The sequence below is a fragment of the Amblyraja radiata genome, chromosome 31 (assembly GCF_010909765.2).
Source record: "Amblyraja radiata isolate CabotCenter1 chromosome 31, sAmbRad1.1.pri, whole genome shotgun sequence".
NCBI classification, from domain to species: Eukaryota; Metazoa; Chordata; class Chondrichthyes; order Rajiformes; family Rajidae; genus Amblyraja; species Amblyraja radiata.
The window spans coordinates 24,966,066-24,993,153 of record NC_045986.1 but is presented as its reverse complement, the minus strand read 5'-3'; the positions used below and the strand labels follow the sequence as shown (position 1 = coordinate 24,993,153).

At 42.0% G+C, this 27,088-nt stretch overlaps 1 protein-coding gene across 1 annotated transcript in view; it reads right to left on the bottom strand.

The window, feature by feature from the left end:
- dnajc11 (DnaJ heat shock protein family (Hsp40) member C11) overlaps positions 1 to 27,088 on the bottom strand; it is a 38,317-nt gene that overhangs the window by 2,811 nt on the left and 8,418 nt on the right. Inside the window, exons 2-13 of the mRNA XM_033048137.1 lie at positions 22,601 to 22,730; positions 21,480 to 21,553; positions 20,733 to 20,834; positions 19,391 to 19,516; positions 17,123 to 17,245; positions 15,187 to 15,260; positions 13,264 to 13,453; positions 11,077 to 11,162; positions 10,368 to 10,484; positions 8,876 to 9,031; positions 5,951 to 6,020; positions 1,359 to 1,416 (exon numbers count right to left, since the gene is read on the bottom strand). Of these exons, the coding sequence (XP_032904028.1) occupies positions 1,359 to 1,416; positions 5,951 to 6,020; positions 8,876 to 9,031; positions 10,368 to 10,484; positions 11,077 to 11,162; positions 13,264 to 13,453; positions 15,187 to 15,260; positions 17,123 to 17,245; positions 19,391 to 19,516; positions 20,733 to 20,834; positions 21,480 to 21,553; positions 22,601 to 22,730 (1,306 nt within the window). The remainder of the gene's footprint in view (positions 1 to 1,358; positions 1,417 to 5,950; positions 6,021 to 8,875; positions 9,032 to 10,367; positions 10,485 to 11,076; positions 11,163 to 13,263; positions 13,454 to 15,186; positions 15,261 to 17,122; positions 17,246 to 19,390; positions 19,517 to 20,732; positions 20,835 to 21,479; positions 21,554 to 22,600; positions 22,731 to 27,088) is intronic.

Below are 27,088 nucleotides of genomic sequence, written 5' to 3'. Positions count from 1 at the left end.
TAAATATACACATTTTATAAATCAACAGAAAACAGTGTGGTGATGGATAACTGACATAGTACCTTCACTTAAGGAGGAGGGTAGAGGAGGAGAAAAAAGGATGGCATCTCTAGCAAAGAGGAGAATACAAGAGCATCTCAAGAGACAAAACGAATAATGATAAATAATTACAGATTTCAAAAAGGAAGATTATGGTTCATCAATGACACCAAATGTATTTGAGAAGGCAACAAAGAGAATACACTGCAGTAGTACAAAAGATGTAATTTATCCAACTCTGTAAAAGGCTTTTGAAATGGTACCACAAGTAGACTCATGGATATTGCAGACCAGGGAACTGCAGATGCTGGATGACTTAGCGATTCACGTAGCTTATCTGGTGCACATGGGTTAGTAACATTGGTAGAATCTGAAGAATGGATTGCGAGTTGGTTTCAGAACAGAAAGCAGCGAATGGGATTAAAGAAGGCAAATAGTGGGGTTTCACAAAGATCAGTTCCAGAACCACTGCTGTTCATAACTGACACTGATTATTTAGACTCTGCAATTAAATAAAACATCTTCCAAATTTGCTGAGGATGCTATATTGTGCTGGAAAGATGCACTTGGCGATTCACACTACTGAGGACGGTGACAAATTATAGGATGTCAGTCATGTACTTGCAGCATGGACAAATAATTGACACGCAAAGTAAAACTCAGAAAAATAAAAGTATTACTTTGGGAGGAAGACAAGAGAGCAAATTTATTGTTTGGAAAGTAGGAGAGAGGAAATGGGGGAATTTCCGAATATAAAAAGGTTATTAAAACTTATGATGCAGAAACCAGACGCTGGGTTTATGATTCAAGGGTCAAGATTGAACACAAGGAATGTTGTATATGTACTGAACCTTGGTTAGACCACAAACAGTATCACATACTGCTCCATATCAACTCCTCCATCAATGACCTTCAATGAACTGCCCGAAGAAGTGGTCAAGCGGACACAATTACAGCCTTTAGAAGACATTTAGACAGGTACATGGATAGGAACGTTTTTGAGGAATATGGGCAAAATGTAGGCAAATGGGACTGGCTCTGATAGGCAACTTGGTAGGAATGGACAGATTGGACTGAAGGGGCTGTTTATATGCTGTATAACTGAATAGCATTTCCACCACTAATTTTTTTTTATAAGTAATCAATTTTTCCATGTACATTGAAGAAGAATTTTACTTCTTCAAATATTTTCCAACATCAGTCACTACACTTAAATAACTTGGGTCACTATAAAGCAATTCATAAATTGTGGCGGGGCTAATGGGCTGAAAATAAAAATGCAGTGACAAACACCACAAATTCAGTGAACACATTCTTACCCAGTTTAGACTCTTCTACTTCTATGATCCTCTTCACAGACTCCTGCATCAACCGAACCTAAAAAAAAAATTAGTTAGGGATCCATAGACATCACAGAGCAGAGGTAGAGAGAAGGGGTGTGCATGTACACTAGTTTCCCTGTGTGCCTTGATGTTTGTGGTTTTTAAGCACTGCAGAAGATTGATACAAGTTGTTCTTAATAAACAAAGTTAGGAATTACAAGACATATGATCTGATAGTTACATTATATCAGTATGCAGGAATTATTGACTCACAATAGGAAATACAGGGGAAATCTGTGATTAGAAAATGGAAATCTTCTAATTATATGCAGTTATTATGGGAGATACAAATAATAAACTAGTGTAAATGATGTTAAAAAATATTTGCTCAATGTATTATCTTCTTTAGAAATGGTAATGGAATGTGTCCCATGACCAGGTCCAGGCAGTTGGTGGGATCATGGCATGGGGATGCCCTTGTTATTACTTGCCCCTCCTCTCTTCCAGCTTTCACTTCCCCCCACCACAATTAGACTGAAAAACAGTTTCGACCCAAAACGTCACCTATCCATGTTCTCCAGAGATGATGCCTGACCCACTGAGTTACTCCAGCACTATGAGTCTTATTTTGGTTATTTCCAAACTAATCTCCCAGCCAGCCACCCCCCTCGAAGTGAAACTAGAGATCAGCCCAGTTCCAACTTTCTTCAAGTCCTATTCATCCATCATTCCATGCTAAATGATCAACAATTTCTTCTGGTTCAACAAACCCTTACTTTAAGAAATATCCTGCTGTAAAAAGGCCTTGTAGACAGATACTGGTCTCTACTGCCACCCAATGGAATAAGTCCAGTACCACAATACAATACTGACACAGGCTGCAATAGTATCAGTATCAGTATATCTTTATTGTCATTTTCCTGAGTACTCACATACCCAGAGGAAACAAAAAAACGTTGCTCAACCAGTGTCCATTCAGTGTGCAGTACAAATAACAACAAATAACTAGAAATAAAAAACATATATCATGAACAAATTAAATTAAACACTCTACTCTCTACTAAACATCAACAGGCGTTCCGATCGACAGCTGCTGCAGTGTGTCCAGGTTGATGGTTGGTGCGTGATACTTTGGCAGGGGGCTAAGTCCATTTATCAGTCTTATAGCCTGCGGGAAGAAGCTGAGGAGCATCCTGCTGGTTTTGCAGCTAATGCTCCTGTACCTCTTCCCAGATGGCAGGATGGAGAATATGTGATGTGATGGGTGGTAGGGGTCTTTGATGATGGAGATGGCTCTGTTGATACAAGATAGGACACCTTCCTGTGGTTTAGTTTAGTTTTGAGATACAGCATGGAAACAGGCCCTTCGGCCCACCCAGTCCATGCCAATCTTCAATCACCTGTTCACACAAGTTCTATGTTAACCCACTTCCTCATCCCTGCACACTCACCCGGAGGAACCCATGCAGTCACAGGGAGAACGTGCAAACTCCACAGAGGCAGCACCCGAGGTCAGGATCGAGTCCGGGATGTGAGGCAGCAGCTCTAATGTGCCGCCAAATTTGGTTGAAGTGGATGTTGCTACAAATGCCAGGATTTATTATCTATCTTTATTTGCTCCCAACCAGAGGCAGTTAAAACTCGACCACATTGATGAGACGGGCCACATACACTGTGGACTGCGTAAGGCACGGTTTCTCCCTTGAAAGACATCTGATAATTTTAACAATTATTCAGCAGTTTCTGGTTTATAAAACATTATATTCAGTTTTATCATAAGATGATTCACATCCACCTAGCTTTCTAAGGCACACAGCAACACTAAGCTAAGTTACTGTACAAGGAGTTTAAAAAAAACCAATTTGGCATTGGCATTATAGATCTCCTTAAGATGTACTTTTAAAATGAAGGACAAAGTCAGATGGAGCCATAGTAGAGGAGACTTATAAGTTAGGGGCACAGACAGGAGATTCTGTGGCAGCAAACGAGGCTCCAGGATGGCGTGTTGCCTCCCTGGTGTCAGGGTCATGAGCATTTGCAGAATACTCTGAAGGGGGAGGGGGAGCAAGTGGAAGTCGTTTTGCATGTTGGCACAAATGATATAGGTAGGAAAAGTGTTGGGGTCTTACGAAGTTAGGGAGTTAGGCAGAAGATTAAAAAGCAGGGTAGGAATAGGCAGATAGGACAGATGAATGCGTGGCTTGGGAGTTGATGCAAGTGGCAGGGATTCAGATTCTTCGACCATTACCATATAACCATATAACAATTACAGCATGGAAACAGGCCATCTCGGCCCTTCTAGTCCGTGCCAAACACGTATTCTCCCCTAGTCTCATCTACCTGCACTCAGACCATAACCCTCCATTCCTTTCCCGTCCATATAACTATCCAATTTATTTTTAAATGATAAAATCGAACCTGCCTCCACCACCTTCACTGGAAGCTCATTCCACACAGCTACCACTCTCTGAGTAAAGAAGTTCCCCCTCATGTTACCCCTAAACTTCTGTCCCTTAATTCTCAAGTCATGTCCTCTTGTTTGAATCTTCCCTACTCTCAGTGGGAAAAGCTTATCCACGTCAACTCTGTCTATCCCTCTCATCATTTTAAAGACCTCTATCAAGTCCCCCCTTAACCTTCTGCGCTCCAAAGAATAAAGACCTAACTTGTTCAACCTTTCTCTGTAACTTAGTTGCTGAAACCCAGATAACATTCTAGTAAATCTCCTCTGTACTCTCTCTATTGGGACCATTGGGATCTCTTCTGGGAAAGAGGTGACCTTTACAAGAGGGACAGGTTGCATCTGAACTCGAGGGGATCAATATCCTTGTAGAGAGGTTATCTAATGCCACTCGGAAGCATTTAGAAAGGCAAGGAGATGGGAACCGGAGTAGTAGGTCAGAAATTGGAAGGACTGATGGGAAGGTAGAGGTCAGGGCCAGTAAGTCTCAAAGGAAGGACAGGCAGGGATGGGTGAAGGAATATGGTGAATGTGACGGGCTGAACTGTGTTTATTTCAATACTAGGAGTATTGTGCGGAAAGCAGGTGGAGCCCGGATCAGCACTTGGGACTGTGATGTTGTGCCATTGCGGAAACGTGGTTACGAGAGAGACACGACTGGCAGCTCAATATTCTGGGGTTTTATCGTTTCAGAGGTGATCGAGAGGAAGGCAGAGGTAGAGGAGTTGGTCAGGGAGCCCATCTGGGCAGGGAGCCTATCACGGCAGTACTCAGAGAAGACTTATAACATTCATCTGCTGAGGCAGTATGGGTGGAACTTAGAAATAAGAAAGATGCAAGCACTCTAATGGGACTGTAATATAGCCTCCCAATAGCAAACAGGAGCTAGAACAGATATGTAAACAGATTTACTAAAGGTGCCAAAGCATCAGGCTTTTTATACCGACATTAAAAACAAGAGGGCAACCAGGAAGAATGTGTGACTGTTCAAGGATAAAAGAGGGAATTTGTGTTTGGAGTCCGGGGATGCAGATGAGGTGCTAAACGAGTACTTTGCATCTGCATTCACTAAGGAGGAGGACATGGATGCCAGTGAGATCGATGTGGAGAACACTAATATGCAAGGTGGACACAAAATGCTGGAGTAACTCAGCGGGACAGGCAGCATCTCTGCAGAGAAGGAATGGGTGACATTTTTGTGAAGGCCCTGTCCCACAGGTGATCTTCACACTCTGTTTCCTTGATCGTTCTAAATGCATGGAGTAAGAAAATGAAACGAGCTCAGTTTAACGGAGGTAAAATAAATCTGAGCCAGCTAGGTCTGTAGAGTTTGTGATCTAGGAGGTTTACACTGGCAATAACAGGAATGAAGGAACACAGCTCACATTTGTAATATTTTTCAGAGTTCCAAGAATTAGATTCCAAGTAGAAATAACAAACTAAGCTACATTTCCTGGAATATGGAAGGTTAGAGGTGCTTTGGTTGGGCTTGTTAAATTTTAAAAGGAATTGATCAATATTTTTTGCGAGTCAGAGTTCAGCACAATAGAAGATTGCTATTTTCCCCCCACGCTAAGGGAGTAAAAGAGTATGCCGGCACAAGTGGACATAAACGCAAGCACTTACAGCGATCTCCACGTACCATGAACAAAGTCTCCCCACCCACCCCTGGAAGATAAGATAGAAGAAATTTCACATCGCCACTTCTTGTTTCAGCTACAGCTTGCATATTCCTTTCCAACCGATAAATGACACAAGAAACTGCAGATGCTGGAATCTTGCTTAAAACACAAAGTGTTGGAGTAACTTAGTGAGTCAGCCAACATCTCTGGAGGACACAGATAGGTGACATTTCAGGGCAGGACCCATCTTTAGACTGATTACAGCAGGGGGGAAAAAGCTGGAAAAGAGGTGGGGGATGGGACAATGCCTTGCAAGTGATAGGTGGATACAGGGAGTGGGAGGGATATTTATTGGCAGATGGGTGGACAAAGGCGAGAGATGAAAATGAGACAAATTTGTGACAAAAGGGTGTCAGATAAGCTGAGAAAAGTAGTGAGATGTAAAGCCAGAGGGATATAGTTGGAAGGGGACGAGGGTTCAGGATGATGGGAGAAACATCTCTTACCGCTGCCTCAGCTTCCTGCTTCTTCACTGCTATCGTACTTGATGAATTTGCTCTCTGTTTCTCTAGTTCCCTATCAGATAAACAGACATAAAACACAAAGGCATGTTATCTCACTGCCATTAAAACACAATTAATTTTTCAAATACGAGACCTCACCCTTAAAAAAAGTGCATAGTAGACACTAGATAGAGAGCCAGTTAACAGAAAATAATTTGTAGATATTTAATGGAAAATAAAATGCAGATGCTGGTTCACAAAAAAAGACACAAAATGCTTGAGTAACGCAGCAGGTCAGGCGGCAAATCTGGAGCACAGGACTAGGTGATATTTTGGGTCGGGACGAACCTTCAAATTGATTGTGGTGGTGGGGGGGGGGGAGAGAGAGAGAGGGAGCTGGAAAAGAGGTGGGGTAGGGCAAAGCTGGCAAGTGATAGGTGGATATAGTTAAGTATTGGCAGATGGTTGGACAAAGGCTTGAGACGAAAAGACAAAAAGTGTCAGATAAGGAGAGAAGAGGTACAAATTGTGAAGCCAGAAGAAGGAATAAAGATGAAAAGGGACAGGAGGAACGGCGAAAGGGGGAAATGGTTGCAAATCCAGGTGGGGGATAGGGAAGAGAGGGGGAAGAAATGGGACGTTTGTAGGTTAGTTACCTAAAATTGGCAAATTCAATGTTCATATTGATAAGTTGCAAGCCACTCAAGCAGAATACAAGGTGTTGTTCCTCCAGTTTTGCCCCACTGGCAATAGAGGCGACCCAGGACAGAAAGGTCACTATGGGAATGGGAAAGGGCGTTAAAATGGTTTGCAACCAGGCGATCCAGCAGCAGGCCTTGACAGACAGGGTGCAAGTGTTCAGCAGAATGGTCTTCAAATCTACTCTTGGTCTCGCTGATGTACAGGACGCCACATTGGGAACATAGAATGCAGTAGATGAGGTTAGAGGAGGTGCATGTGAACCTCTGTCGCACCTGGAAGGTTGGCTGGGATCCCCAGATGGATATGAGGGAGGAGGCATAACAACATCTCCTCTGTTTGCAGGGGAAAATACCTGGGAGGGGATGTTTGGGTGGGAAAGGATGAGTGAACCAAGGAGCTGCAGAAAGCGGTGGGGATGGGAAAATGGGACTGGTGGTGGGATCACGTTGAAGGTGGCGGAAATGTCAGAGAATTATGTGTCTGATGGGGAGGCTGGTGGGGTGAAAGGCAAGGATCAGTGGAACTTCATTCATGATCCGGCTGGGGGAAGGAGGAGTGAGCGAAGAACTATGGGACACAGTGGAGATGTGAGTCAATGAGCGACCTATGAGAGCACAGGGGAAACCATGTTTACTAAAGAAAGAGGACTCCTCGGATGTCCTAGAAATCGAAAACCTCACCCTTGGAGCAGATGCGGCGGAGACAGAAAAATTTACAGTTGGGGATGGCGTCTTTGCAAGAGGCAGGGTGGGTGGAAATGCAGTCCAAATAACTATGGAAGTCAGTGAGTTCGTAGTAGGCGTTAGACAACAGTCTGTTCCCTGTGATGGAGCCAGAGAGATCAACGGGTGAGAGGTATTAGAGAAACTTGTCATTGGAACTCAATAGTAACGCCCATACAATTAATATGGATAGATCTAATAAATTCTCAGTGATGTTACTGACAAGCAATTGATGAATGTAAGCTTCTCTTTATCAATAAGATTGCAGTGAAATTTGGGAAGATTATCAGAAAATGTGCTCCACAGCGCCATCACGTAGCCAGAGCATGTAATTACCCCTCAAACTTAAGTGCAAAATTTAGCAAAGAAATTTACAATGGCAAAGTTCGAAAGAGAAGTTGAACCAAATAGTCTATCTAACACGAAATTGGAAAACAGGCAGCCAAGGTTGCGTTCAGGATTTTTTAAATCTTTGAAATAAATATGCAAAATGAAGGAACTTAGAGACAGCAATCTATCCTCACTGTTTGAATTTCTTGAGCTGGTAGTGAGTCATTGAAGGGTTATAGTTACACTGGAGTCCTGCAAGAGGGGTCTGGAAGTTCAGGCTATTTGGAAGCAACTTGCTGACTGGTGTTAAACGATGGCTTTGTGGGTTAATTGTACAATTTGCCTCGAAAAATGAAAATGTGGGATAACATAGAACTAGTGTGAACGAATGATCGATGATTATTTGGAAATAATAACCAATATTATTATTATGCTTATTATTATGATGATTAGAACACGGTTTCCATGTTGAACCAATCAATCAATCAATCAATCAATCAATCAATCAATCAATCAATCAATCAATCAATCAACCAATCAATCAATCAATCAAGAGCATTGGATATATTTTTAGAATGAGAGACTAAAACGAATGTGGTTGAGAATTGTTCCCGACCGATCTAAGTGTCAAGTGAACAACTTGCAAAACTGAGATGAAGGGTGATATTTGCACCCTTCGAAAATGTCAGGTGCAATAAAGTTTCAGAACTGCTTGCAGAATAGTTTTTTCGACCTGTATATTTTCTACTGTGTATTTTCTCATTTCCTCTTTCAAATACAGACGAGATGAAGGTACACAAAAATGCTGGAGAAACTCAGCGGGTGCAGCAGCATCTATGGAGCGAAGGAGATAGGCAACGTTTCGGCCCGAAACGTTGCCTATCTCCTTCGCTCCATAGATGCTGCTGCACCCGCTGAGATTCTCCAGCATTTTTGTGTACCTTCGATTTTCCAGCATCTGCAGTTCCTTCTTAAATACAGATGAGATGAGACTGGTCATCAGCAATAGATGTGCCTCGGGTAGAGGGTTGTGGGGTAAAGTTCACATCTGAATGACAGGGCACCACATTTACCTGAATAGACAATGAGATCAACTACAACTGTGGGGGTAAAAGCAAGGAAGCTAAGGAAGAAAAAGCAGGATGGACTGGCACCCTGCCATGGGTCCACTCACTTTTCTTTTTGTGCAAAGAGGTAGGGTTTGATGATGAGTCGGTGCATGGCAAAATAGATGACCAAAGGTCCAATGGTAGCGTAGAAGATGGCACTGGGCATGAGTTGGTCCGTCAGGTGAATAGGGAAGAAGTAAGTCTGGCTGGCTCGATTTAATCTGGAACATAAAGAAAATTGAAAACAAAACTCAGGTAAAATATGAAATTCACGAATGCTTGTTTTTCTCACATGAGGTACAAGACACAAACATCATACTCCGACATTTCCGTCACCTCCAACTTGATCCCAGCATTGGTCACATCTTCCCATCCCCACCCCTTTCCACCTTCCCAAGGGACGGCTTCCCTCATCCTTTCCCACCCAAACCACCCCCTCCCCTGGTAGTTTGCCCTGCAAGCAAAGAAGATATAACACCTGTGGGTTTACCTCCTCCTTTTCCGCCATCCAGGAACCCCAGCCACCCTTCCAGGGGAGACCGAGGTTCACGTGGACATCCTCTAACCTAATTTATTGCAACCGCTGTTCCTGATGTGGCCTCCTGTTCATCGGCAAGATCAAGCATGACTTGCTGATCATTTCACCGAACATTTGCGTTTAGACCGCAAAGCCCATTGGATCGCTCGGTTGCTAATCATTTTAACTCACTTTCCCATTCCCACACTGACCTTTCTGTTCTGGGCATTCTCCATTGCCAGAGTGTGGCCTCATACAAACTGCAAGAACAGCACCTCATATTCCATTTGGATAGCTTACAACCCAATGGTATGAACATTGAATCCTCCAATTTCAGGTAACCTCTAATGACCACCCCCCTTTTTATATTCCCCATACACCCACCCCCCTTTACTCCCTCCCCATGGCCCCACGTGGACTTCCACCTATTTTTAATCTCCACCCCCGGCCCCATCTGCTACTTTCCTCCCTCTGGCTTCACAATCCGCAACTTCAAAACCGATCTCACACCTATTGTTCTTATCTCTGGCATTTTTCCCAACCAACAGTGGGCAAAGTCAGCCCATGTCTACTCCATTAATCCGAAATGGTCTCAAATTCCTCAATGTCATTACATAATAAAATCCTGCAGGAAATTCGATGCAAATGCCAGGTCTGGAAATGGCCTATTCCTTTTTTCATAGGATTTATTCTTTCTTGGTACCTGCCTTCTTGTCTTTTCGTAAAATTAAACTGTGAAGGCAAGTAAAGAGTCCACTTTCAGAACTCTGTTATAACATTTCTGAAAGTATAATGAAGCAGAGCATTGGGGAAGATATCACTTATCAGATTCACTGCAGCAGATGCACCGCCTATCAGCTAGAGTTGAACCCACCACCTTACACTTAATAAATCAGCAACTGTACAAGTCCATGGAAAAAAATGTCCGGATTGGAAAACTTTCAACAAACCCTTCAAATCAGTACACTCTAGCTTCTTAAACAAAATGTGTTCATTTAAAGAATTTTACACTTAACAATATATTCTTCTTCAGTACTTACTTAATTTTGAGAGACACTCCCTGAGGTACCCCAATGCTAACAGTTGCACCTAAGACGCTGTGTCTGGATATCTTCCTCTCAGCGCCGTATTCGACCAGAGTGCCGAAGAATCCTGTCCTGTAGGGAAAACCACATCAGGCTCCGTGAAACATTGCCACTTTAATGTACGTTTTACTCCTGGCTATACATTATGGAATTATGGCATGCAAAAATATCCTAGTAGATCTATTGTTTAAGATTTTAACCACCTGAACTCTTGATTAGATTGCTGCCTGTAGCACGACTTTGTCAGTCTATATATATGCTATTTGAAGTCTTGTTCCGAACTAGTCCCAGAAATAAGCAAACAAAACAAGCTGTTGGTGGAACTCAGCGGATCAGGCATCATCTGCGGTGGGAATGGACAGACATTTCAAGGTCGGGACCTTTATGAGTCTGAAAAAAGGTCCCAGCCTGAATTGCCGTTTGTCCATTCCTTCCACAGATGCTGCCCGACCTGTTGAGTTCCTGCACCACATTGCTTTTTGACCAAGATTCCAGCATAAATATTTGATCAAAAACCTATCCAATCCTAAATTACACTATCATTTCCACTTACTGAAGTTAGGCATCTGCATTTTATATTAATACAGTTGTGTACCAGTCTGCATTGTTGCATATACAGTTAAAGTTGCAACCTACATGTAAAAATAACAAACGAAAAACTTACTTGATAGTCCCCTTTATCTTGGTCTGATCATCATCCTGGAATTTGTATTGATAGCTCAGTAACATAAAAGAATGAGGGATTCCAAGCTGTAAAACAACATATATATTTTTTAATATCAAAAGACTTTTCATAATGAAGCAGAAAATAGTAGCACAGTGGATTAGGCAGTCAGTTTACCTCCTGGGATATTGACTCAAACTCAAGTCAGGTTGATAGACGAAAGGTCCATTCTATGTGCAAGGTTTAAATGTCCAAAGGTAAATGGGTCTGAAATCAACCCACAAACAAAGCCACCTCTTACTGGGCAAATTGACAAGTTTATTTTTCGTTAAGATCGGCTATTGATTAAATTTGAAAACGTTGTGTTGATCTACTAACTGTTCCGATGTTGTGACAGTGTAGAAGGCGCTTTAATAAGGACTTGAGAGAGGTTGGGAGAGTGGGCAGAAAAGTGGCAGATGGAATAGCGTGTAGCAAAGTAGCACATGGTATTGGGGATAGGGTACTGACATGGATAGCAAATTGGTTGGCAGACAGGAAACAAAGAGTAGGGATTAATGGTTCCCTTTCAGAATGGCAGGCAGTGACTAGTGGGGTACCGCAAGGCTCGGTGCTGGGACTGCAGCTATTTACAATATACATCAATGATTTAGATGAAGTATTTAGATTCAAAGTAACATTCGCAAATTTGCAGATGACACAAAGCTGGGTGGCAGTGTGAACTGTGAGGAGAATGCTATGAGGATGCAGGGTGACTTGGACAGGTTGGGTGAGTGGGCAGATGCGCGGCAGATGCAGTTTAATGTGGATAAATGTGAGGTTATTCACTTTGGTGGCAAAAACAGGAAGGCAGATTATTATCTGGAATGGTGTCAAGTTGGGAAAAGGAGAAGTACAAAAAGATCTGGGGGTCCTTGTTCAACAGTCACTGAAAGTAAGCATGCAAGTACAGCGGGCAGTGAAGAAAGCTAATGGCATGTTTGCCTTCATGACAAGAGGAGTTGAGTATAGGAGCAAATAGGTCCTTCTGCAGTTGTACTAATGTCTCCAAATTTGAGGACGGACATTCTTGCTATTGAGGAAGTGCACCATAGGTTCACGAGCTTAATTCCCAGGATGTCGGGACTGTCATATGTTGATAGAATGGAGCGGTTGGGCTTATATACTCTGGAATTTAGAAGGACGAGAGGGAATCTTATATGATTATATCATATAATCATGTACCTTATATGATTATTAAGGGATAGGGCACGCTAGAGGCAGGAAACATGTACCAGATGTTGCGGGAGTCCAGAACCAGGGGCCACAGTTTAAGAATAAGGGGTAGGCCATTTAGAACGGAGATGAGGAAAAACGTTTTCACCCAGAGAGTTGTAAATCTGTGGAATTCTTTGCCTCAGAAGGCAATGGAGGCCAATTCTCTGGATGCTTTCAAGAGAGAGTTAGACAGAGCTCTTAAAGATAGCAGTCAGGGGATATGGCGAGAAAGCAGGAACGGGGTACTGAATGTGGATGATCAGCCATGATCACAGTGAATGGCGGTGCTGGCTCGAAGGGCCGAATGGCCTACTCCTGCACCTATTGTCTATTGTCAGTCATGCATTTTGGGAGTAGGAATAAAGGCGTAGACTATTTTCTAAATCGGGAGAGAATCCAGAAATCGGAAGTGCAAAGGGACTTGGGAGTGCTGGTGCAGGATTCCTAAAAAAATAATCTGCAAGTCGAATCGGTAGTAAAGAAGGCAAACGCAGGCCAAGTCAATGGATATTTTTAAGACAGAGATAGATAGATTCTTGATTAATACGAGTGTCGGGGGTTATGGGGAGAAGGCAGGAGAATGGTGTTAGGAGGGAGAGATAGATCAGCCATGATTGAATGGCAGAGTAGACCTGATTAGCCGAATGGCCTAATTCTGCGCCTATCACATGACTTTATGACCTTAATTCTGTACTTCATCAGTAACTGCCTTGGCAATGTTGACACCAGGTGATGTGAGAGGAAAGAGTTCTAACCCCCAGTATCAAAACGTAACTATCATTAAATTGTCACTAGTTACAGGGAAGGGCAGAAAGTTGGGGGAAAAAAAAAATTATGAACCAACGTACATAATAGAGGAATGTTTGGGATATGATAATATAAAATAACTGTGTATAATGTATATATAAAAAGTATATAATCCCACTTTACCTGTAACGCTACTGTGATGTGGCTGGTTTTAGTGTCCCGCACTATGCTGGTGTTCATGGCAGACTGTGTGCCCCAGCGCCACTGCAAGTAACCCATCGTGTTCTTATCGAGATTCCGTGCTAGAACCGTCGTCAGCCCAGGACGGATGCCACGAGATGAAAACTGTAGTGCGCAGTGAGTGGTGATAAAACTGTATGGGACCAAGGGAAATGAAGAGAACATTTTTAAGCAAAGACAGTTTATATAAAAATTTAATCTTTTTGGCTTTCCTACTCTTAGGAATTAATAACCATTCATCAGGTGTGATCTTAGGCAATTAGCACTGGTTAGGCAAATATAACAATGCCCTCACACAATTAACACCAAGTAATGGGTGATTTCTGGGAATCCTTGTTGCTCTTCTGCCTCAGCTGCAAGTCCAGTTGAGCCTCAGCAACTGATGAGCAAAGAATGATTGAACTTCATTCTTCCAAGTCTGCAGGATTCCCCTGGAGTTAACCTCAGATTCTCACCAGCTAACTATAACATTTTTCCTTGAGGATATAACCCTCCAGGAGAAATATCCTTCTGATTTCTACTTATGGTAATTTCACATGTTTTGATGAGATAATACCTCATTCTTCCACTCAATTCCTCCTCAAAAGGTCAATTCACCAGTCCCTGGAATCAACTCAGCTATCCGTCCCCTCAGGAAATTACATCCTTCCATAGGTAAGTAAACCAAAGTTGTATGCAGTACTTCAAATGTGGTCTCATCAAGATCCATAATTGGAGCAAAACACATCTCCTTTTGTACTTTGTCTGAAGAAGGGTCTCGACCTGAAACGTCGTCTATTTCCTTCGCTCCGTAGATGCTGCCTCACCCGCTGAGTTTCTCCAGCATTTCTGTCTACCTTCGGTTTTCCAGCATCTGCAGTTCATTCTTAAACAGATAATCATTTTGTACTTTACTCCTTTATAGTAGAGACTAATAGTAGAGACACTTGGTTCCCAGTTAACTACTGTCCCTGCACGTTAACATTGCAACTTGTGAACAAGATATCTCAAATAACTCTGAAAACTTTTCTTAAAGTCATCATTAAAACAATTCTGCTTTTACTATCAACGAGGATGATCAAGTTTCTCCGCATCATGTTCCAACTGCCAATTTATTGCCCACTAATGCAACAAGTTCTTTGATACTGCATCCTCCTCACAACTTACCTTTGCCTCTTTCATAACCTTAGATATACTACATTGTCCAATTTATTAATAACGATTAAAAATAGCAAGGGCCAAGATCCAATCCTTGAGAAATCCAACTAGTTAAGGTGTGAAAACCCGAAAACGACTCCTACAATTATTCATGTATTCCGTCTATTAACAAGTCCTCAGTCCATGCCAGTCCACCGTTCCAAAATCTAACATTTTTCCAAATTCAAAATAATGCATCCGTTATCCCCACAACAAACTTTTAAGTTGCTGGGCTGTGGGTTAGACACCAGTGTATTTGGCATCCAAACAATTCATTTATAGCTTTTATATCCTGCTGAACCCCAGGAAGGCTACCATAGCCTTGGAGGAGGTGAATCACCAATTCCCCATTACGACAACTGAGACCTACAGGGATAAATTACATCCAAATAAATTGGATAAACCCAGCTTGAATTCACCTTGAATTTAGACACAACTGAAGACTGATTGAGATGCTTAAACCAATTAAATGATTTGAAAGTGCAGACGCCCACAACTGTTCTCTCTGTTAGGAACAAATCTAAAACAACAGGGCATCATCTTATTGAAACTAAAAAGCATCTTTGCACACTGAAAATAATGGAAATTTGAAACTCACCAGTATCAAAAACAGCTGGCCATTTTCATGTCTGGTAATTGAGGAACAAAACAGCTCTGAAATTAACAATGTAACTGGTTCGCATCATTTACCTTTGTGAGGTGAGGTTTCGGAATATTTTCATCCCTATTAAAGGTCCTTGAACATCTCCTGCTCCAAATTCCAACTAATGAATACAAAACGTAGGCATCTGAGATATAATGAAACATTATAGACCCTGCACTAATTCATGTGACTGCAACAATATTAGAGTTCATTAACCCAGCGTGAACATCCAATGTCAGTCAGTGACACTCACCTCCAAGTTAACAGTATGTGTTTGCATCCAATTTCAGGGCAACACAAGCTCAAGTGAAGGATGACGGGTTAAATATTCTGCTGCTTCAGTCAAACGTAAACAATCCTAGGGTGTTATGTGAAAGCAACCAGAAGGCTTTCCTGGACAATGATTGTCCTTCAAAATTAAAAAAAGTTTCACTGCTCATTAATCTCATTTTTGGTTTATACTATGACACAAATGGCTGCATGGTGAGCTGCACTTCCCCGAGGAATTTCATGACCCTGATGTAAAACTTTCATCCACAGAGTTGGAAGCACAAATCTCTACCCACAAACGGTTTACTTCCAAAATCCTTCCCCCATTATTAAAAACAGATTTAAAAAATCAATATTGTTGATTGCACGCAACTTTATAGAACGATATTTTGCCTTCATAACAAGAGGATTTCAGTATAGGAGTAAATAGGTTATTCTGCAGTTGTATAGAGCTCTGGTAAGACCACATCTGGAGTATTGTGTACAGTTTTGGTCTCCTAATTTGAGGAAGGACATCCTTGTAATTGAGGCAGTGCAGCGTAGGTTCACGAGATTGATCCCTGGGATGGCGGGACTGTCATATGTGGAAAGACTGAAAAGACTAGGCTTGTATTCACTGGAGTTTAGAAGGATGAGGGGGAATCTTATAGAAACATATAAAATTATAAAAGGACTGGACAAGCTAGATGCAGGAAAAATGTTCCCAATGTTGGGCGAGTCCAGAACCAGGGGCCCCATTCTTAGATAAAGTGGAGGCCATTTAAGACTGAGGTGAGAAAAAAACTTTTTCACCCAGAGAGTTGTAAATTTGTGGAATTCCCTGCCACAGAGGGCAATGGAGGCCAAATCACTGGATGGATTTAAGAGAGAGTTGGATAGAGCTCTAGGGGCCAATGGAATCAAGGGATATGGGGAGAAGGCGGGCACGGGTTATTGATTTGGGACTATCAGCCATGATCACAATGAATGGCGGTGCTGGCTCGAAGGGCCGAATGGACTCCTCCTGCACCTATGTTCTATGTTTCTATGATATATTGTTCAGTAAACCCTGCACAGCCACCAACAGCAACCAATGTGATGCTGTCACATTGAGCACTCACTAAGGCAGTTGGCTGCTGGAGGATGTCAGGAAGAAACAATCAAAATGTACTGATAAATAAAATGGCTTCAGAGAGAAAAAAAATAATTGAAAGCAGTGTACTGTAATGGGTTTTGGTGAGTGTTAGAATCACTAGCGACCTGAAACTGACACAACCAAACTACCAATTAAAAGCTACAGGAAACTGAAAGCAGGATATTTTTTTCACTCATGGAGATGTGAATTTGAAAGCATGTCACTTGCATGTGAACTGCCACGTTCCCTCAGTATCACATAAGCATCTTTCACAACCTCTCAGTTCTTGCTGCATTCCGATAAAAATGAACGAGTTTACAGGTGACACCATAAATTTACTTTCAATGGAACAAACATTTCCCTATTAACATGGTGTAAGAATTAAACTTTTCTAATTCACCGACACTGTAGAATTGTATATGATGTAACAAGCTGATGAGCAATTATTTTCAAGGTACCCATCCTGCACAGCTTTTCTACATACAAATACAATCAAAGTTCAAGATCAACACTTTCCTGGAAAAATAATAATTGTAAAGAAATTCCATTCATGGCAAGCTATACTATTTTATTGCAAAATGTTAAGATTTGCTCCTTACCTCACCCCACCCTTTTGCAGACGTTACTCGCCGTAAGGCTACGTTGATCGAACCACCGCCATTACCGTTCTGCGTTGAGAGGCTCCCTGCCAGAACAGCTGTATCCGTCGTGGTCAATGGAGCCTTGATGAAAATCATTGGTAAAATTAGATTTTTTAAATTTCCCTTTTCTTTCTATGTGTCCCTTCTTAAGATGTCCAACCATCATAGGATTCAATCACCGAGGTTCTTGTTATTAGGTTTCAGAAATAGAGCATGGAAACAGGCCCTACATTCTCTAATCCACACTTCCTACAAATTAGAGGCAATTTGCAGAGGACAATTAACCTCCAAACCCATAGATCTTTGGGGTATGGAAGAAGACTGGGGTATCTGAAGGAAACCCATGAATTCACAGGGAGAACATGCACACTCCACACAGATAGCACCCGAGGTCAGGATCGAACCAGAGTCTCTGCTGTTCTCTTTGAGCCAGCAGCTCCACCAGGATTTTTGACTGTTGATGGTATTGCATCCAAACCCATAATTAATCTTAAAACCTACTTGATAGGTAATGAGGAGCAATGGCGAAATGTGCATTGTTTACTCAAAGACCAAGTCAATTGTAGCCCATCCCCAGAACCAAGCTGAAATGAAAAGTCAATTCAGCTGGGTTCTCGGGAGCGACTATAATTGACTTAGTTTTTGAGTGAACACTGTACTGTCTGCCATTCCTCCTCATAATCTCTACCTGAAGAGGAAGGATGAAAAGTCAATTCAGAAGAGACCAGAGTATAGTCCTCGTGTGAAATTTTGTTTCAAATCTGCTCTTGCATCTACTAACCTGTGGATAATCCACATCACTTTAACTTCTTTAAAGAGTTTGTTGTCTGCAAACTTAGGATAGAAATAATTATGTCTTTAATTAAATCTAAATTCTACCAAAGGTATTGTCTGACAAAGAAGAGAATGGATTTCTAACGCACAAAACAGTTTTACCAAGGGAGGAGACGAGTAGATTGGCCATGAAAAGATATATATGATTAACTCAACATGACATTGATTGCACACTGGCTGCGGTTCTCCAGGGAACTGCAGTTCATCCATCAACCCCAGCCAAGATTGATTTATTTGGCACATACAAGAGTTGGACCTTGAACTTTCATGGCCTATGAAGTTTAGTACGGCACCAGCAGTTTAAATTATCGAATTATCATAGCTTGGCTCTTCAAAACCAATCAGGATCTGGTGTATCACAGATCTCAAATATTTTCTGTAGAATTTTGGATGATGCAACATCCGGGTGGCGCCGTCAGCGATGGCAGGCTCGCCAATGGTCTGTCTCTCTTTTCGTCTTTTTTGTTATTTTTAATGTGTTTTAAAAAGTATGTGTTAATGTTCTCTGGTTTGTTTTATGTGGGGGGTGGGAGAGGGGGTCGGGGGAAACTTTCTTCAATTTCTTACCTTGCCAGAGATGCGATTTTTTTCCCGGATCATATCTCCGGTCGTTCTGCGGCCTAACATCGTGGAGCTGGCAGCCTTACTCGAGACTGACATTGAGCCCCGTAGCGGGGCCGTGGACCTACCGTTAACTTACCGATGGTAAGACCGATGGTAAGTCCATGGCCTGTGATCGACGCTCCAACCACGCCCTGCGGATTTCAACATCGAGGAGCTTGCAGGCTCGGGTAGAGAATGATGTCAGGAAGCTCCAAAGTCGCAAGAGGTTCGACTAGTCCCGACCCAGGGTCTGATCGCGGGGGAGTTGAGATCCCCCCGATGTGGGAGCTTGACTGCCCCGACGCGGAGGGCTCGACTGCCGGCTACGGGAGCCAAGATCGTCCCGACAACGGAAGGCTCGAGGCCCCCGACTGCGGGGAGGACAAAGAAGGGAAGATATTTAACTTTTTTTCGCCTTCCATCACAGTGAGGAATGTGGAGGAGTCACTGTGGTGGATGTTTATGTTAAAATGTATTTTGTGTTTTGTTGCCTTTTATTGGCAAATCAAATTCCTCCTACGTTGCAAAACATACCTGGCTAATAAAGTATGATTATGAACTGCAGCAAGTGGAGTTCAGTGCTTGCCATGGTTCTTCACAGTTATATTGTGGGGAACGGGTGGATTACTCAGTGAACCACCAAAATAGGATAGTGTTATCATGAAGTTTCAAAATAGATCTTTGGTCACTGACATTCATAAGAAATCTTGAAACAACATTCTCTGCTGTATACTGATACAAGGAGGCCTCATGACATGAGAGACATCATCCTCTTCGGTTGCTTCATACCTCAATGGATTGCGATATGTGCATTTTATTGATCTCTATCTGAGGAAACCCGCTGCCGGGTTGTTCAAATTCTTCATCATAGCGGTCAAACAGATCCGTGGCATCGATACCGACACTTATTATACCCTACAAGAAAATTAAGAAACAGTGCATTTTTATTACAACCTGGAATTTTCAAGAGACAGTACTCCAATGATGAGTGCAGTTCATTAAACTAACCTAAAGAATCACAGACTTAAATTTACATCCGTCCCCATTCTTCTCTTGTGATGCACAATAAGTAGTCAATAACCCCACCAAAGGCAGGAGTTGGGGGAAATATGATAAATTGGATAGAGTGCAAGATAATTCAGTTCTATTTTCATGTCATTTAAAATGTTACCATTAAAATTCCTTTGCCCACAATTATGAAGGAAAACAAAGTGAATTTGGCATAATGGCATATAGAAAAACACATGGAAAGCAATGCATCTCAGCTGAACTATAAAGCCCTAAGGCCTGTTTGGTCATTAAATGGTGACAATGACATTATCACAATAATAATAATAATAATAATAATAAATTTTATTTATGGGCACCTTTCAAGAGTCTCAAGGACACCTTACAAAAATTTAGCAGGTAGAGGAAAAACATGTAAGGGGAATTAAATAAATAGTAGAGACATGACTAGTACACAAAGTAAAGACAGAATTCAATACAAAACACAATATGAGGCAATTAATGCACAGATGAAAAGGGAGGGGGACGTGGGGCTAAGGATAGGCAGAGGTGAAGAGATGGGTCTTGAGGCGGGACTGGAAGATGGTGAGGGACACGGAATTGCGGATCACTGCGATTCTGATCAACATCATGCTATAAATAGGAATGAAAATCCAAACCTACAGACAAGGCTTAAAAATACAGATCTAATAGAACCAGACAGCTTCAATCACATATTTAAGTCCTTAACACCAATCAAATGTTTGTGACTCAAGCAATTAGGCCACTTAATAATTTTCACTACTGGTTCACAGATTTTTCTGTTCCCCTCCTGCAGAGCTCATCCCTTTGGAACTTACTACAGTCGAAGGATGTCCTGTCATTAAGAATGTTCCAAGCCAGACCCGTTTGACATTCAACATGAAAGCTTTAAGGACCAGATGCCCGATGGGCATAAATTGAAACACGATCTTCCCTTGACTTGACCTCAGCTGAACCAAGGCAGAGGACTTATAATTCTATCCACACCCAACACCTGACACATTTGCAGTGAGACAAATAAAGAACAAGATTCAGAAGGAACTGGAGGAGCTTTCAGAAGCAGGGAACACTCATTTTTCTATCATCCTGCGTCTTTCCTTACCTTGGGGTTTGTCCTTTGCTGCAATCGCCTCTCTTCTCTTTCTCGCTGCAACCTCTCAAATTCATCACGTATTTCAGCTGCTGCTTTCTTCCTTTCCACTATCTGTTATAATCACAAAATATATCAATCCACAAATAAATTATTATAACTAGTTACAATCTCTCGCATGAAATATTTTTCAATTTTCTTAATTCTTTTTAATGTGAAGCAAAGAACAGTCCAGCATTCTAATCGTCTTGCAAACAGAATCAGTAAGCTGTACTGGAGTAACTTAGTGGATCTGACAGCATCTCTGGAGAACATGCATATGGACAAAATGCAGGTAAATGGAATTAGCATCTAGGTCACCATGGAGAGTTGGGCTGTTTCCTTGTTGTACGACTCCATGACTCAGAATAAAATATCCAAATCAATCGTGAACTTATGGACACCAATTTTAATTGCTCAGCTCACAAGCAACCTTTGTGACACGTATTTGAGAATGAATTATATTAACATCAAGGTTATAGGAAAGAATTTCTATAAAATCACTGAGATTTTTTGGAACTGCTGTTGGACAAAGAAAAAGGATTAAGGTTGATAATGGAAGGTCTGGGCTGTGGGCTCACACCAAATTGTAACTAGATCAAGGTTAGCCAAATTACTTTCCTGCATCTTTAAAGCCAGTGCAGAAAGATACCTGTAACTGGAGTTGAGTTCGGGATGTTGCATTTGGGGAGAAGCACTGGGGTTGGAATGTCGTCTTACCTCCCATCCTTCCATTTCCAGGCCCTTTTTACCATAGATGTCATAGATGGCTCTGCTCTGGGGATCGCTAAGTACTGCCAAGAGAAATAGAGGGGGAAAAAAACAACATTCAGAAAAAAATCTTGAAGAACAAGGAGAGACAAGACACCGGCTGCCGTTATCTGCACAGCCAGAGATGCAACTTAACTTAGGGCATGGCTAAAGAGAGAGCACATGGAAGACAGCAAGATAAGAATTGATTGGAGACAGAAATATTAAATATGAAAAAAAAGATTATTTTTTTTTTAATAACACAGTAGTTTAGTTTAAAGACACAACATGGAAACAGCCCCCTCAGTCACTGTGTCCACTCCAACCATTGATCACCCGTTCATACTAGTTTTATGTAAACCCACTTTCTCATCCACTCCCTGCATACTGGGAGCAATTTACAGAGGCTAATTAACCTATAAACCTTTCTGTCTTTGGGATGTGGGAGGAAATCGTAGCACCCAGAATCTAGTTTAGTTTCTCTTGGAGATACAGCGTGGAAACAGGTATTTTGGTTCAGTGAGTCCTTGCCGACCAGTGATTACCCGTTTCACACCCCACACAATTACAGAAGCCAATTAACCTACAAACATGCACGTCTTTGGAATGTGGGAAGAACCAGGTGGAAACCCACATGGCCACAGGGAGAACGAGAACCACACAGACACACCCGAGCTCAGGATCGAACCTGGGTCTCTGGCAATGCGTGGCAGCAACTCTATCACTGCATTGCATGGCATACCTTCTTGGTCACGGAGAGAACGTGCAAACTCCACACAGACAGCTTCAACAGCAGTGCTTTACAAAGGGCTTTAATGTAATGAGAGGAATTGCAGATTGACAGTCTCTTGATTTCCTTTCAGTCTGAGAGAAGGCAATCTGTGGCCTGGCCATTTAATGATAAAGGGAAGAGGGTGCTTTGCAAGCCAAGGAATTGGTCACAACGCTCTGTTTAAAAAAAAACATGAATAACCTGCGATTATTCCACGTTATATACTAAGCAAGCCTGAATATACTGAGAAATTGTGGGGAGAGGGGAGAAATGGACAAAGCAATATTTCTAAGGTTCCTCCACTGCTCAGGGTGCTTGCCTTCATAAGCCTGATGCACGAGGTTAAATAGAGTCTCTGCCTGTTGTTTCAGTTCAGGGTCTCGATGCTTGTCTGGGTGGTAGAGCATACACAGCCGGCGATAGGCAGCCTTCAATTCTTCTTGTGTGGCCTGCAATTAATGAATCAGTTAACATTAAACACAACAAAATAGTCAATTCCTGGACCAACCCATTGCTTGATTTAGTTTAATAACGTCTGAACAGATATTTTCTGGAAAAGATATCAAGATTCCTAGAGAACAAATAGATGTAGTCAATCAGCCTTTCAAGCTGGCACTGCCGTTCAATACCATCATGGCTGATCATTTATCTCAAGAATGTATCCCCCAAAACTTTTCCTTGGCTTCCACACCAATAAATTCATCTAATCTCTAACTATATTTGGTGATAGCCTCAACATTGTTCCGTGGTAGTAGATTCTACAGGTTCACCACCAGCTGAACAAAGAAATTTCTCATTAACTCCGTTCCATTTCTTGCCCAGTTACCTGGGGCTGTGCAAGGTTTGGGTAGCTGGGAATGACCGGTGTAAACAGAACTGGAACTGCTGATATCAATGGAAATACTGAATTAATTTTTCCAGTTCTTAAATGTCCTCGGAAACGATGCTACAACCTGCTTTGGAAATACTATACATTACTCTAAAACATAAATAAAAAAACGTGGAAATGACCTAGACCCTCCCTCTGCTAATGAATTAGATAAACAAGACTTGGCAGAAGCACTGAAAACAGCAAGGCATAGAATGCACCCTGGGTTGGGAGGTTCAATATCAATCCTCAGTAGCATCACTTTTAACAACACTCAAAAGGACATAGTCACCAGACTGGATTTGTGACAGATAGTACATGAACCAACACAGTACTAGCTGAAAAAAGACACAAAGTTCTGGAGTAAACGGCCTGGCCCACTTTCCGGAGTTACTCGCGAATTCTCCCAAGTTTTCCCCTTAATTCAAACTCGGAGGATTACGGTAGTAGCCAGCCGTAGGTACTCGGGGCTATTTTTTCTAAACTCGTGGACATTTTTCAACATGCTGAAAAAACGTCCCGACATACCCGATGCCCCGAGTACCTACGGCTGGCATTATGAGCTGCTACGAAATATATACAGACTCCTACGGGCTCGCTACGGACATTCTCCGAGTTTGAATCAAGGGGAAAACTCAGGAGAATTCGTGAGTGACTCGGGAAAGTGGGACAGGCCCTTAACACAGCGAGGCAGGTAGCATCTCTGGAGAACATGGACAGGTGACGTTTTGTGTTTGGACCCCTCTGGCCGAAGGCACTGGCTCACCATCACCACATTCATAAGGGCATTAGATGCTGAACTTGCCAGCAATGCCTAGATCCTGTCACAAGAAAAGAATAAACTCAAGTCCCGTGGTACCTTGGGTCAATGCATCACAGTATGCGGAAATGATGCACAATGCTGGGTTTCATCTGGGGAACCAATTTATCTCAGTATCTTCAGACTGACACACGGATAAGTAACTTTCATCTTTGAAAGAGAAGTTTCAAGGGAAATATGAAGAAGCTCAGGGCAAAATTAATATTAAAATTAATCTCAGGTGCTATCTCTTGCACCATTTTATCTGCCAATTTCATCTCAATCCTTTCTCCAGTCTTGACATTTGTAGGACAACAAATCCAGAGGGACCAGTGTATTCTCTGCATCTTAATTTGAGTCTAGTCTTCACAAGGAGGCAGAGAGTTTTCACGTATTCTTCCTTCGTACAACGTAGGTGCAGAAACCGCACCACGGTTCAAATTTCAAGACCAGTTTCCAATCAGTTTAAAGCTTTGCTCAAAGAAAATGCTATTCCACAGTGTTGCCCCGAAATTTATGTTGGAGACAGAATGTGCTTCATCGTTTCATGAGGTTTCCTAAAGTCACTGGTCATTCAGGCACGAATGGCCACATGGGCCAGGATCTGTCTCCATCCCGTTTCATTGTCCAGTGAAGAATGATGGAGCGTTTGATGGCCCTGGTCCTGCACTCGCTGGAGTTTGGAAGGATATGGGGTGGATCTGATCGAATAATGAAAGCCTAGAGTGGATGTGCAAAGGATGTTTCTATTCTAGAACAAGAATAAAAGGATCCACCTATTGAATGGAGATGAGGAAGAATTTCTTTAGCCAGAGGGTGGTGAATCTGTGGAATTCATTGTTACAGACGGCTGTGGAGCCCAAGATTTTGCGTGTTTTTAAGTCAGAGACTGATAGGTTCTTGATTAGTAAAGGATGCAGGGAAAAGGCAGGAGAATAGGGTTGAGAGGGAAAAATAGGTCAGCTATGATCGAATGATGGAGCAGACTCAATGTTGAGGAGGAAGAAGGGCTGATATTTGAAAAGATGAGAAACCATTGAACGAGACTTGATTTTTAATTCCAGATTACCTTCAGAACTGAATGAGACCGTCTGCTAGGTGATGACAGTCTTCTGTCACCCACCTTGTAAAACCAACCTAACTACAAAACGACAACTGGACCTTTCCTGGTTAATGGAAGGAAATTTGAGATCAAAGTGGTCAAGTTTAAATAACATCTATTTTTTCTTCGACCGTCCTCATAATCGCAAGAACTGATGATAACAGAGTTGTTAATTAATCATAGGAACCAACTGCTATCAATTGCCTGCATCAGAATCAGACACGAGGCAAGCGAAGACCATCAGAAACTAGGAGCTTTAGCAACCAATGGTCTAATGTCCTTTCTTCCTTCCCAACAACCTATATTTATGCTATGAGCCAAATCACCGTCACCCTGTATTGTCAAAAAAAAAACTATAACTGAAAAATGTTTGATTTCCATTTGAATGAATTAATACCAATTGCTTCCATTCTCTGCATAGGGAGTCTACTCCATTGATACAACTCTTGTTTGATTAAAATATCAGAACTCTGTACGTACCACACCCTATCCAACAGAAGGAGACAACATTTGAAAGGACTGGTACCAATGAGGTAGAGTTAACTCTAAATTCTGCAGATGAACAGTTCAAGGCCTGAAATGTTAACGGCTTCTCTCTTCACAGATGCTGCTTTACCAGCCAAGTATTTCCAGCATTTTCTGTTTTTTTTATGAGGTGAGGAAGCCTGGAATCTTGCCAGCTTAGACACAATTAAACACCAATAGGGAATATAAGTTTTCTCAAAAGGAAATCAATAAGCTTAAAAGCAATTCTGAAAAACTTGCTACATAGTATTATTTACATTTATTTTCTGTTGTCATTCTATAAATTGTTTTTGCAATTTGTCTGTGGCAACTCCCCCCCTTAACATTTTGGAAAGTAATCGCTGTTGGTAGATGAAGTAGTTCAAAACTCAGAAACTTAACGATATTAACTGTTCTTCTACCACTTTTATCTAGGAGGAGTGTATCAGCAGTGTCACAGTAACTGGCCAGACAGCGCTTTCTTAATCCTCCACAGTAATAAGCATAAAGCAGCACGTACAAGTGATTTTTGTCTACATTTCAGCACCCCCCCTTCCAGTTCACCCTATCTCTCTACACCTTTCCTATCCATGTATCTGTCCAAATGTCTTTAAAATGTTGTTATTGCACCTTCTCAACTACTTCCTTTAGCAATTATCCACCACCTTATGTGTGAAATCTTTTCCCTGTCACCTTAAACCTGCACCCTCCAGTTCTTGATTCCCCTACCCTGCGAAAAAGACTGTGCATTTACCCAGTCTATTTCTTTCATTACTTTATACTCTATAAGATCGCCTCTCAGCCTCCGGCACAACGATGAATAAAACCCTAGCCTGCAAAACGTTCCCCCAATTGCTCAGGCCTTTGAGCCCTGGCAACATCCTCGAAAATCTTCTCTGCACTGTTCCTATCTTAGTGGCAAATTTCCTACAGCAGGGTGACTAAAACTGAACATGATATTCCAAGTGTGGCCGCACCAAGATTTTGCACAACCGTAAGGTAACATCCCAAATTCTATACTCAATTTCCTGATTGATGAAGGCTAATGTGCCAAACGCCTTTTCACCACCATATCTGTGTGCAACGAAAGTGTGAAGACACTTAAACAGGAAGATTTCTCTTGAGCAGAACATTGTTTCAGCTTTTATACAGCACAAAAATACAGACATCAAAGGAAAATAATGCTTTTTTTTAATAAATGTTCTTGAGCATCGGTGTTCTCAAGAGCATAGGCAGCACCATGACACGGCGGCAGAGCTGCTGCCAAACAGTGCCAGAGACCCAGATTCGATTCTGATCACAGATGCTGTCTGTGTGGAGTTTTCACCTTGTCCACAGCCAACAATGGACCATTGTGGACTCCATCTTTCCATGGTCATCGGTGCTGGCTCTGATTTGTTCTTTTCATACCTTCATTCATTTGTTCTTTTCTCCTTTTCATACCTCTCATTTCCCTCTGCCTTTCAGTCTCGACCCGAAACGTCACCTACTCCTTTTCTCCAAAGATGCTGTGTTACTCCAGCATTTTGTGTCT